We start from the raw sequence: 13,081 nt of genomic DNA, 5'->3' as shown, positions 1-13,081 counted from the left end.
GTATTACTCAGAAGGGTGGTGGGAATGGGAGATTGGCAGATAGCTGAGATGAGCCTGCTGACGACTCTTAACGACTGTAATAGGTCTTACAGGAAAAGGCAAGGGGTGAGAAGGTGAGAAATGGCTTAGTCATGTATAATGGGATAAGAATCCAATGTCTTTGTTCAAACCAGGTCTCTCCATGGTTTTAAGTTTGGTAATGAGTTGCAATTCAGCAGCTTCTCTTTCCAGTCTATTTCTGAATTAAACAAGATGAAAATATCAATGTGTAGATAGAAAAGATTCCCTCATTGTGATTATTTTTTGAAGTTTAAATTGTTTTTGTTTAAACTTCACAATTAAGTCTGAATAAAACACAGGACATCCTCTTAGTAAGACAGGAAGTACTCTCACAAAACACCTCACCAGGACAGTATCCAACAACCCTGGAATCATTCCATAAGCAATCATACTAGCACCTCTCGCACTGTGGGTTCCCACCTGAAAAAACTTACAACTCTGAATTTGAAACCAAAGCTTTAAATAGAAGCCTAACATCTACATGTTTCTGTTGAGGAGACCTGTTGTGTGTCCCCACCTACACCTTTCTTTCATAGACAACTTGGACAAAGGAGAAGTCCAAAACGTTATCTGAACAAAGACCTAAAAATGGCCCTGGTTGTATGCCACCCCAATGGGAAAATAGATATCTATCCCTCAGTATCAAATAATGTAAACTGAAAAGTTCCCTTTAAGCACAAAGTACTGTCAAGCTTTAGACGTTCAATAAACCAAAACACACTTTTAAAAAGTTTCTCCAAGTAAGAAAAATCTGACATGTGTTACTCAACATAGGTGAATACTCAACTAAAAAGAAGGGATTAAAAACAACCCCACCCTCTATATAATTGCAGACTTAAGTAGGGTGAGGTGTGTCCAAAAAGTGGCGGGGAGAAAATGCAACACAAGACCATTATATTACTTGTGCATTTATCCAAAATAGCAAAACTAATCTGTTATCATTTACTACGTTTATATCCAGAGGCATTCTAGCACTCTAGCTAGGGAATCAAAACTCCTGCCCAAACATATAGTTCCCCTCTCGCCATTTTATCTCCACAACAACACTGCAAGGTAGGTTAGGCAAACAGACAAGTGACTGGCCCAAGGTCACCCAGCAAGTTTCATAGCTAAGAGATGACTTGAACTCTGGTCTCCAAGGTCCACATACAAATTTATTCACTTTGCAGAAATAGTGGGACTCCACAAATCCCCATGGCAAACCCCCTTCAGTAGAACCATTTACCTGTAGGATACATCCTGGTGCCCAGCCTCCCTTCCCACAACATCCACTGTTCAGTCAACAATCCCCAAACTCACCTCATCAGCGCTCAGCTCCTCCATTGTTTTCCTCTTAATGGTGAAAGGAGTTTGGGGGAAGGGGAGCTCTGTACTTCCCTTGAGGGGCGTGCTTGTGGGAGAGAGAGTCTTTAAGGGAAATCCTGTCGTGCTGCCTCTTTCCCTAGGGACGTTTCAGAATTGCATAGTCAGAGGTAAAGACCACCACCACAGAATATACTTCCCCTGTTCTTGGGCAGAGGCTGTTTCTCTCTGGTTTGCTAGTCAACTAAATGATTATGAACATACGCATAAGCCACTCCTATCTAAACCTCCAGGCCTTACCCCTTCCTGTACCTGAAGCTATCTCCGCTGTAGCCCCAGCTTTAAAAGCCTCCCTCCACAGGCACCCCAAGCTGCCGATAACCCCCTAGGATCCTAGCTCCTGCTTCCTGCCTTGGGTCCCACTGACCTTTTTTCTCCACACTCCAGGCGCCCCAGATGGCCTACCAAGCAGCCTCCGACCGAAACCTCGCTGCTCACTGTCCCCCAGTTGTCCTAAAGCCTCAGTGGCACCCTGCCGCCTGTTATGGACCTTCCTACAAACCCTGAAAGCTCCCCAGGTCAGCAAGACACCGCCTCGTATCACAAGAGGCTCCTATTGCTCACCGTCCACCAAACACGGCAGAGAGCCTTCCGCTTGCTCACTACCCCCAGTTCCCAATCGCAGGCTGCCTTCCGTATACCCAAGAAACCCTATTAGTCCCATATATACACATAAGATAGGTCCCGCTCTTTCTCCCTCTGCTAGAAACCCCAAGCTGCTTGCTGGCTCCTATACAGTATATTCAATATATAGATAGATATATGAATACAGCGCCCTGCCACCAGCTATATATTACAACAGTCTCCCCTTAATCGCCTGCCTAACCTGAAGCCCCAGTTTAGCCAGCTGCCTCCCTTTCGCCTCGCACGCGGTCCCAGCTTAAGCCACCTTCTCTTCCACCTCAGCCCCTTGAATTCTCCAGGTGCCTGGCTTGGCTGGGGCTGCAGAGAAAAGGAGGCAGTGTGGAAGGAGGGTGGTGGTGGGGAAAGCCCGCGCCAATGACTGGCCTTACACCTCTCGGCAAGCCACCAACACACTCCCCTCAGAGCTGCCCCCTCACACTCTTCTCCCTCAGCTGCTGCAGACGCTGCTTCTCTCTCCCTACACAGAGATTATTCATCAAAACAAGGAGGCAGCGGCGGCCATCTTGGCGTCGGATCACGTGACCTCTCCCCTCCTCTCCCTCGCGCGCTCTCTCTCTCTTTCCTCCAGGCGGTTCTCCGCACGCCTCTTTGCGTACGGCTGCAAGATAGCCAGCCAACCAGAGCTTACGCGTCCGTGCGTCCCTTCGCTCGCGCGCTTTAAGTGCGGGAGGCCAAAGAGAGAGGAGGCTCCTCCCACCAACCAGCCCAAAGAGCGCAGGGAAGGCGCCCAATCGCGGAGCAGAGAGGGAGGTGCAATGAGAAAGAGGCTCCGCCTTCTCCCGCCCAGCAGTCCACGCGCTGCGGATGACACGCCTCCTCCTCCTCGCACCTGCGCCGCCGCTCCACCCTTTATCGTCTTTCGGTCACAGGCCGAAGCGTCCCCGCGTGCGCCCTGGTACTGACCAATGAGAAGAGGGAGGGGAGGCCTCCGCCGCTTGCCCGCGCCCAATCACTGTCACCTACTACAAAAAGCTAAGCTCGGGGTGGGAGGGACTAAAAGCGGGAGGTGGGGCCTGTTTGGTTGCGCCATAGCAACAGGGGCGGGGCAGGCGCGAAAATGCTGCGATGAATGGCGTGGGGAAAAGCTTTTGCTGAGGCGGGAAAGAGAGCTGGGGGAGGGGCTGTCTTATGCAAACGGAGAGCGAGATGACTCGAAACTCTTCATTTACTTGAATAACAGTGTATTATTTGGATAATTATGCACGTTAACAAGCCGAAATAAAAAATAAAAATTACAGCAAAATTGGAATAACTTGGTAATAAAAGCCGTGAAGACCCCAGTAGTCCTTTTATTTTTGTTTCCTGTGTCTTAGATGAGGGGGAACGCTTTCACACTCTGTTCCATCTATGCTTCCAATAGTGGATATTTAACAAATCAATATTTCAGTCCTTGTCTTCATTTGCCTGGGGGTGGGGGGAGATCATCCTGAGGCGCGCTTGAGGGGTGGTGATGTGGTGCAATATTGTCTGATTCGAGTCCCGTGAGGTTTCCATACTACAAAAGCTATTCATACATGCACAATTTTGTTTGTATGCTGCTTTTCCATGGGTGAAACCACGCCCATGGTAGCTCACAACATTGGGGGTGGGGGTGGAATACGCAATTACAAACAAAAGTAGTCATAAGCAACAGAAAGAGTACAGTAAAGGAGCCTGTTTGAACCTTTAAAGATTCCTTGTCTGCCTTGGTAGTTCAGTTTGTAGTGCAGGAGATTCTTAATCTCAGCGTTGTGGGTTCAAGCCCCATATTGAGCAAAAAATTCTTGCATTGCGGGAGGTTGGACTAGATGACCCTTGTGATCCTAACCGCTGGGAGCTGGCAGGGAGAAACCCATGACATCTTGGAGTAAAATAGGTTTAATAATATAAACCCTGAGAATAAGCCAGCAACAGCCACAGGGTGAAAAGGCCTTATCAATTGTGGTACCCACATCTCTTCATCCCTGATCCCAGAGAAGGTTGCCTGACACTCATTTCATCATGTGAAGACCTTTTTCCTTTTTCCTTTTTCCTTTCCTTTTCCCCAAGCTTTTAAAAATGTGATTTGGATTGCTTTTAACCTGCCACTCCCCCCCCCCATTGTTTTATGCCCTTGTCATGTTATTTGGTTTTTTGTTTTAATTATTCACTTAATAGGCAAAAAGAAACAGTGAACCAGCTTAAGAGTGGGGGAATGTGCTGCCGAATGACAGGACATGTATACAGTACTTAAATAAAAAACAGGACTTTGCTCTGTGCCAAGGGGGTAAAAACCCAAAGGGTCTGAGAGGCAACTTGAACACTAAGGGTAATACCACACTAAGTTATAGTCAAAGTACACCCGTTGAAACTAATGGACCTAAATTACTCATATTCATTATTGTCAATGGTTTTACTGTGAGCAACACTAGCACTAAATAAAACCTCGATTATTGGAGTGCTTATGTACATCAGTTCAACTCTGTCAATTACTCTGCAACTAGATAAGTCTGTACAGCATAGTGCCTAATTTATCTGGAGGAAAATTAATTGGGCAGTTTTTACATGGAGGCACATTCAGTCAGGTCATACTGTAGTCCAAAACCGATTTTATCTGTTAATATGGGGTGATGATACCTTTGTTCTATAAAGGGCCATTGACCCACAGGAAAAGCCACCACACTATCACAATGTGAATTAAGCCAATGGTGCCCTCTGATGTTTACTGGAATACAAACATCTTTATTAGTTGCTGCAGCCTTGTGTGCTGGATCAGTGCTTATGTACACGTCAAAACAAACCCCACCCTTGCATATAACAGTGTTTTTTTAATACCTGATTTAAAAGACAAACAAACTGAAACCTCTTTCTCTCAAAGCAAAATGGGGGTGGGGGTGAAGTCAAAGACCTGCTCTTCTGCTATAAAAATAATGCAAAGACTTAAGCTGCTTGTTAGTTTAAGGAAGGTTCTTCAAGGCAGTCTGCACAACTCAAGTCATCTGCTCACAAGACTTACAAAAATCTCTAGCTGAGTGTCTTTCCATAATGTAGCAGAGGTGCCACCTAATGGTGAGGACTCTGAACTGTGGGGTTTTTCCTTCCTCTAAGAGGCTGTGGTCACATTCACACTATACTTTTAAAGCACACCGCCTCCCCTAAAAAATATTAGGAGATCTATGAGGGGGAAGCTACAGCTCCCAACACTCTTAGGAAATTACGGGATTCTTTTGTGTTTGGGCAGGAGGCAGGACATGTGCTTTAAATTTGCAAAGGGGGCATGACTTGTACTGAAGAGCCCCGAGGTCCTCAAAAGCTTGCCACAGTTAAGATATTTTGGTTAGTCCTATTAAAGGTATTGCCAAACTGTGGGTCACAACTTGCATCCATCTCAAGCTTCTACCAACTTGTACTAAGAAATAATGAGCTGCAGGGCCTTGTCCGGTGATCAGAAATTTCTGCAGAAAAGTTAATTCACCAGCAACTAGCTTATTGAGTTTCTCATCATGTAATGCTTGATTTGCCTTAAAGCAGGGGTGCAGAGTATTTTCCAGCCTGAGGGCCACGTTGGCTTAGGTCGCACATGAGGGTTGCACATGAGGGAAAGGCCACATACCTAACGGAAGACAGGGCCAGAGGCACACACACACACACACACACACACACACACAGAGAGAGAGAGAGAGAGAGAGAGAGAGAAAATTCACAGTTCACTGGAAGATGGATTGGTTGTTAAATTACTCTGGGGATTGCTGCTCTGTGAGGGGAATAGGGGTCTCCTAACAATGCTCAGCATTCTCAGCGAGAACACCCAGCAACGAGGGAAAATGGCCAGTGGTTTAATTCTTTCTTGACCAAAGCAGTTCCTAAGGTGTTCAGAAAATAAACACATACACATACTACTTATGGCTACGTAGCTGGCATTAACTTTTTCAGGCTTGTGCTCTGGCTGAACAGTTGAAGCCACAGCGGGACCAGGCACCCCTCTCCCAGGCTTAAATCGCTTCATCTGATGGAGTGTGTGCAAACACTTCTACATGGAAGTTGCTGCTGTGCTTGCCTTTTCAAGCCCCTCCTGTTCGTAGGAGACAGCAGGGCAGGGGACAGAGGGGATTCAACTGGCCCACCCCTCACCTGAACAGCTTCTTCCTCTGCTTTGACCATGTACTGCACCCCTCACCCCCCTCCAAACATACACCTGCTTCTGATCACTCAGACTCTTCCCCTTCCTCCTGCCCTGGCTCCTACCTTGTGGGTGGCACAAAACCCCATAAATCTCTGGCCCACTCCAGCCCCCTGCCCGTCACACACTGGTCAGAGCCCTGCCAGTCCCAGACACTTAAGCTGCAGCTCCCAAAAATATTTGGGGGGAGGCCATGGATATTTAAAGTGGTGTTTTGAATGTATGGTGTGCAGCTGGCATAGGTATACACACCTGCAACCGAGAATTCCACATATATAGTCTTCTATCCCCAAAGGTAGAATACTCTTAACAAAAAGCTGTAGACTCCCAAGCAAACAGTCATCTTTTTTTTTTTAATGAAGTTACGTGGTTAGTGCAGGTTAACAGTTACGTTTGTTCCAAAGGATCAGGTTGGAATGCTTTTACAAAAAGAGCACCAGGGGTGGAGGAAGAAGGTTTGACCTGTAAAGCTGCCTTTTCAGTTAGCACTCCATGTCTGAAGTGCCGCTATGCATAAACACTCCTGTACGTGGTTCTCTGTGCTGTTGTCATTTGGGGGATATTGCAGGAATCAACTTCACGCTCGCTTGAAAATCTGCCTGCTTACTTGGTCTTCACATCGGAGTTCCTGCACAAGGAGACATCCGTTAGGAACAAGAGAACATGAAGCTGCTGTACACCAAATCGAACCCACTGGTCCATCTAGTTCAGTATTGCTTACACTGTTTGGCAGCAGCTCTCCAGGGGTTTAGACAGGAAGTCTCTCCCAGCCCTACCTGGAGATGCTGGGGAATGAACCTGGGATCTTCTGCATACAAAGCAGATTTTTGACCTAAATGTAGCAGTAGCCTAGGCTTTACCCATTGGCCAACTCAATCCCACCGAGGCAAAAGGCTCATTAGCTCTCTCCCTAGTGCATATAAATAGCAGAGACCTTGGCTGCAAACTCCCATCCCAAGTGAAGAACACACAAGCTATTGATGCAACAGCTGTTAAAAAGCCCCTTGCTGCTCACATTGGGCAGGGGGACAGGGGAGAGAAGAGTAGGCCAGAGGACTCACTGGCTATCTCAAGCATGAAACATGGCTGAGGTGTGGTGGTATGGGGGCCCTTCAAACAGGAAGACCCATATGCAAAGCATACGGAGTCAACATCCCCTAGCTCCAGAGTATCTATCTAGCTGGCTTACCTCCAAAGCAACCCTAGCTATACACCTCTGTAACAACTTACCAAGTACAGGTCATCTCCTTCAATCCAGTGGGTCCAGCCTCTGTTCTTCTTCTCTCCAGTCTGGACACAAACAATCTTGTCGCCGTCCCAGTTAACCACACTCTGCAGGGAAGGAGAAGGGTCAAAAATATTCAAGGCGCAGTTCATCTCTCAGGTTCTGCTCCAAGGGTCAACAAATTATACAAGGGCAACACAGAGACTAAGGAGAAGGAAGATAACAGGCAGAGCCACCCTCCAAACTGTCTGTGAGGCACATAGGGGTGGGCTGTCTGAGGGCAGTCCAAGGTTGGTGGGACAGTGCCCTATCCATTTCAATTAACCCAACTCCACTGTCATGTCAGAAACACTTTCCATGGGCCCACAAATTTTGCTCCCACCCCAACAATGCTAGCTTGGCCCTGTTTATGATGTTTAGATTTATGCCCCACCTTCTAACAGGGCAGCTTACAATAAGCCCATGACAATTAATGCAAGTTAAGGGCTCTTGAAAGTAGCATCCAGATGAACAGAAGAACAAAAAAGGTTCTGGTGTGTATACCTTGATGAAGCACATTCATTCCCTCAAAGAATTCTGGGCACAATTCCCAGAAACCCTTAAACTACAGTGCCCATAATTCTGTGGAGCGAGGAAGAAATGCTTCACAGGTGCAGTGTGTACATAGCCAAAGTATTGAAAAATAAGAGGACAGGGCTGGGAAATGTTGTTTTAATAGAATCAGATTTGGAAGGGGCCCTGAGGGTTATTTAGTCCAAATCCTGTGCAATGCAGGAATCCTGCCCCTGGGTGGGCTCGAACCACCAACCTTCTAGTTAAGAGCCAGATGCACTTTCCCATTGTACCACCTAGGATGCTCTTGTTTGCAATTTTTTTTTTAACAATGTTGTCCACCAGCCTGAGCTTATCAGTATAGTGGACAGAAAGTCAGGCTATGCAGTTTCCTGACCCATACTTGTGTAATATCACAATGCACTCATACATAAACAAGAATTGGGTACCACAAATTATTGGATCCCGCTCCCCCCCCCCCCGCCCAGACATCCTGCATGCATGCATGCATCCATCCTGGCCGGGTCGGGGGGAGGATAGCAAGTTTATTTTCAATTAAAGCTGCCTACTTAGAGAGAGGCTTTCTCCAGTCCTCAATACCTTGCATTTTCTATTATCCAAGCCTTTGTTGTCTTCTTCAAACTCCTCCCCAATCGTGAACTCGACTAAATAGGTGCGGAAAGTGCTGGTTGTGTTGATAGAAAATGAGTCCCCATCTTGTTTGAAGACCTTCTGAGGCTTCAGCATTTTGGCTATCTTGCGGGTGGCAAAATCGATACCTTTGCACAGAGAGAAGTTGCATCCAGGTTATTTAGACAGAACACATTTGATTTTCCGATTGCAGGAAGCTGCCTTTTATTGAGTCACACCACTGGTCCATCTAGCTCAGCACTGTCTACGCTGACTGGCAACAGCTCTCCAAAGTATCAGCTAGAGGAAATTCCATGCCATGCCAGGAGATGCCAGGGACTGAACCCAAAACCATCAGCATGCAAAGCAGAAATGCTTCCACTCAGCTATGCCATAACTGCTACTTCCCACCCAGTGGTATAGTGGTCCAGGGTCATGGGGGATGGGGTCAAAGACCCATTACTATTTCTGCCGCAGGGTCCATGCCTGCAGTCTTCCAGAGCTGCCCTATCAGCATGAAATGGATGCCACTTCTATGTTGCAGAAGCCAGGCACTTACAAACACTGAAAACACAAGGTGCTTTCGTTTCAAGAGAATGGTGTGGATATTCTGTTCTGTGCAATGGAACTTCAAAGAAAGCACAACTTAAAGTCATTACAAAATAATATAATGGGGCAGTTCGAATCCTTTCCCCAGAAAATGGTATATCTATCTGAAAGGCAACACAGTGACATCTGCATTGCTGGTTGCAAGGCATCACTAATACATCTTATAAGGCTGTCTAGTCATAAAAGGGGTGTGACTGTGACCATCATGAAGGGATCTTGAACTTCCAGATTTGCCACTACATTCCCACTCTACCCCTCACCTGCCCAAACCTAGGTAATCTGAGTCCTGGTCAGACCACTGCCCCAGTGCTTTTGCCTTTGAAGATCGGAAGTTGGCAGACTGTTAAGAAGTCCCCGTTCCTTAGGATTGATGGAGAGCAATTAGCTTTGTTAAAAAGTGTTTAGGGGGTGGTGGGAGAGAGAATTTCATGTTCTTGGAACAAGTCATTCAGGAAAGTGTGGCAAATGTGAAATCAATTCCTCAACTTCTTCAGCCCAGTGTTGAAATAAAGTTACTCATTTGAGCCAAAATAAATGGGTCAGACGTCTGAATTATTGGGAAACCTTATTGCAAACTTGTAGGTTGGCACAGAAGATTGTGGAGTGCTCCCTCAGCCTCCTCTCCCCTCTTCTTGGAAGTCCTCCAGGCAGCCCCTGCAGCCCCCCCATCTCTGAGCCTCCTCAGCTCCTGGCAACCAGCACCCCCTGCCCAGCCCCAAAGGCACCATTTGCCTGTGTTGCTTGTAGCCAGGGCTGCTGCAACAAACAGTTGTGCAAGCCTTTGGGAGGCAGAGACGCGAGGGGGCATCAGAGGAGGGAGGGAAGGAAAAAGGGACAGAGGCCAGGGTTGCCTGCAGCACCCCTGACCATCATTTCAAGGCACCCCAGGGTGAAAACCACTGGTCTAGCCACTTGGAATTGGTTCTTTGTCAACGTAGGTGAACTAGTAGCTGCTGTGGGGCCAGTGTGGCAGAGCAGTTGCTGTGTTTGATTTGAAATGATAGAGCCCTAGTTCAACTCTCCACTTTGAGGTCTCATTAGGCAATATTTTCTCACAACCTAACAGTACCTTACAAGGTTGTTGAGTGAAAAAAGGAAGCCATGTGGGTGTGGCTGCCCTGAGCTCAAGAGCTTGTATACTTCATAACACAGGGCTGCAAATATTCTAGACCTAACACACTTGTGTGGCCAAACACTGTTGTTGAGACAACTCACTAAGGAGATTGTAATACCCATTTTAGCTAGAGAATGAAGGCTGAGAAGACCAGGTGTGCAGAGCTACACCAAGAAGCAATTTGGATAATATTAACTCCCACATAAACTCAGATGATCACCTAGGTGTTGGCCTCCCCCCTATAATATGCACTTATTTTATTTGAAACACCAAGTGTTTCCAGCAAATTACATCCTTGCATAGCAACAGAAGGAGACTTTGAATTTGCCCAGCTCTTCCTTAAAAATATACTCCTATACTCACTGATGTTGGTCTACGTCACAGGGTTGTTACAATGGCAAAGCAGGGGAGGCAGAACAAACTCCAGCTCCTTGCCTGGAAAGGGACTTCCATTCAGAAATACATGTAGTTAATCCTCCAAGATACAGAATGCTTGGATTCCTCAATTCAACATAAGGGAAACTAGCAATCCTGTACATACTTATTCAGGAACCAAGCCCCAAATTCAACAGACCTTACTTCTGAGTAAATAACTCAAGGAACTCAGAGTTGAGAACCAGCAGTGATTAGATACAAACTTTTTTAATAATAAAAACAAAAATCAAAACACCCATAATATATTGCAGAGTTCAAACAACTACATATACAGCTTCTGGCTGAGGAAAGGGGTGGGGTGGGGGACATTCTGCACACAGAGGAACAGTTTCCAACATAAAGCAAATAATCAAAGAGGAAGAGAAAAATCAAACTATATTTCAGCTTACCTAAGGCCACCATGTAGCCTTCAAAGTTCTCACTGCTGACAAGGTTCCAGGTGCCATTGAAATCAGCAGGCATGGCTGAAGTAGACAAACAAACCTACCGGTAATACAACACCAAAGCTAACTGGACCTTTGCAGACCCTCCTCTCTCTCTGTCTCTCTAGATATATATATATATATGGAGAATAGGAGAGGTCTCACAGCTGAAGGTGATGGGAGTGTGATCCAATCTACTGGAGGGGTGGGCCCAGAATCTGCTGCAGCTGGGACTTTGGAGGGGAAAGTTCAAGCTATTTGAAATCTTTTCTTCAGAACTAAAAGTGACTGTTCCATGAGTCACGGGGTGGGGAGGAGGCAAGAGGAGAGTTTTAACCTCTTCTTGGTCTTACTGTGGGTCATATCTGGGTCTCTCTCAAAACTGGTGGCGTGGGAGAACTTCCGAGCAGCCCTGCCAGAGATTAGGCCAAAGGTCCCTCCAAGCCCCAGTGTCTTGCTTCCGACTGTGGGCAGCCAAGGGTGCCTCTGGGAAGACCACAGAGCTTCCCCACGGTCACTTCCCAACATTTGGCATTTGGAGGTACAGTGGTACCTCGGGTTACAGACGCTTCAGGTTACAGACACTTCAGGTTACAGACTCCGCTAACCCAGAAATAGTACCTCAGGTTAAGAACTTTGCTTCAGGATGAGAACAGAAATCGCGCTCCGGCGGCGCGGCGGCAGCAGGAGGCCCCATTAGCTAAAGTGGCGCTTCAGGTTAAGAACAGTTTCAGGTTAAGAACGGACCTCCAGAACGAATTAAGTTCCTAACCCGAGGTACCACTGTATACTACTTCTGCAAAGGCAGTTTCTATCCCAAATTACCCAGAGCTAATACGGGTACAAGAAGGTGCCCAAGACTCAACTCAAGACTCTTTCAATGGATGGGGACATCTTGGACTATTCAGTGTTGTTGGGGCTACAGTTTCCATCACCCCCTGACCATTGGCCTTGCTGGCAGGGGGTGATGGGAGTTGGGATCCCAACTTCTGGAAGGCCACAGGCTCCCCAGCCTTAGGATCTCCTTTCCAACAGTTGCCAGTCAGATGATTATGGGAGGCCAGAAAAGAGGCCTTTGCTGTTTCTCTCCTCTGTTACAGAATTGTATGCAAAGCAACTTTTTAAAAAAAATCTCCAGTAAGAGTTGGAAGGGACTCTAAGGATCATCTAGTCCAACCCCCCTACAGTGCAGGAATATGCAGCTGTCCCTTACAAGGATCGAACCTGCAACTTTGGCATTATCGGCACCGTGATCTAACCAACGGAGCTATCCGTGTACTGATTGATAACAATTAAAGGTAGACTGCCTCACAAGATGGAAGCTCCACATAAAGACTAATAAGGTTGATCCAGTCAGGTCCTACCCACAGAAATAAATGGCCCTATGTTAGCCATGGCCATCAATTTCAGTGGGTCTACTCCGAGTAGGGTTAGCATTGGACAGGTCCATGCATTTTTCTCATCCCTTAAGTTAGGGTCTGCCACCACACCTTGTGGCAGTGAGTTCCACAAGCTGATTGTGCCCCATATGCAGAAGGGTTTACTTATGTCTCACCTGGATCTTGTTGTTGTTTAGTCATTTAGTCATGTCTGACTCTTTGTGACCCCATGGACCAGAGCACTCCAGGCACTCCTGTCTTCCACTGCCTCCCACAGTTTGGTCAAACTCATGCTGGTAGCTTCGAGAACACTGTCCAACCATCTCGTCCTCTGTCTTCCCCTTCACCTTGTGCCCTCAATCTTTCCCAACATCAGGGTCTTTTCCAGGGAATATTCTCTTCTCATGAGGTGGCCAAAGTATTGGAGCCGCAGCTTCAGGATCTGTCCTTCCAATCTAAGGCCCATTTAACTGGGAAGAACAGCTGCAACTACCCAGTGATCCTCGGTCC

General features: G+C 46.9%; 2 protein-coding genes across 3 annotated transcripts in view; both read right to left on the bottom strand.

Annotated features, from left to right (window-relative positions):
• Positions 1-2,676, bottom strand: part of UBE4B (ubiquitination factor E4B) — a 68,554-nt gene extending 65,878 nt beyond the window's left edge. The window contains exons 1-2 of one of the 2 annotated variants that reach the window (XM_081016009.1): positions 1,894-2,676; positions 1,360-1,855 (exon numbers count right to left, since the gene is read on the bottom strand). In XM_081016009.1, the coding sequence (XP_080872135.1) occupies positions 1,360-1,383 (24 nt within the window). In that variant the 5' untranslated portion in view covers positions 1,384-1,855; positions 1,894-2,676. The remainder of the gene's footprint in view (positions 1-1,359; positions 1,856-1,893) is intronic. The other variant, XM_081016010.1, reaches the window with a different exon arrangement.
• A 3,859-nt stretch (positions 2,677-6,535) lies between these two features.
• RBP7 (retinol binding protein 7) lies at positions 6,536-11,401 on the bottom strand. The gene is made up of 4 exons (XM_081018540.1): positions 11,160-11,401; positions 8,583-8,761; positions 7,436-7,537; positions 6,536-6,833 (listed from the first exon to the last, which is right to left on the bottom strand). Exons 1-4 carry the CDS (start codon positions 11,230-11,232, stop codon positions 6,783-6,785), a joined length of 405 nt encoding a protein of 134 aa, XP_080874666.1. The 5' UTR covers positions 11,233-11,401; the 3' UTR covers positions 6,536-6,782.
• Positions 11,402-13,081: the final 1,680 nt, after the last annotated feature.

The sequence above is a fragment of the Podarcis pityusensis genome, assembly GCF_964106645.2.
Source record: "Podarcis pityusensis genome assembly, chromosome: 8".
Lineage (NCBI taxonomy): Eukaryota > Metazoa > Chordata > Lepidosauria > Squamata > Lacertidae > Podarcis > Podarcis pityusensis.
The sequence above is the reverse complement of the archived record's forward strand: the minus strand, read 5'-3'. Positions and strand labels throughout refer to the sequence as shown.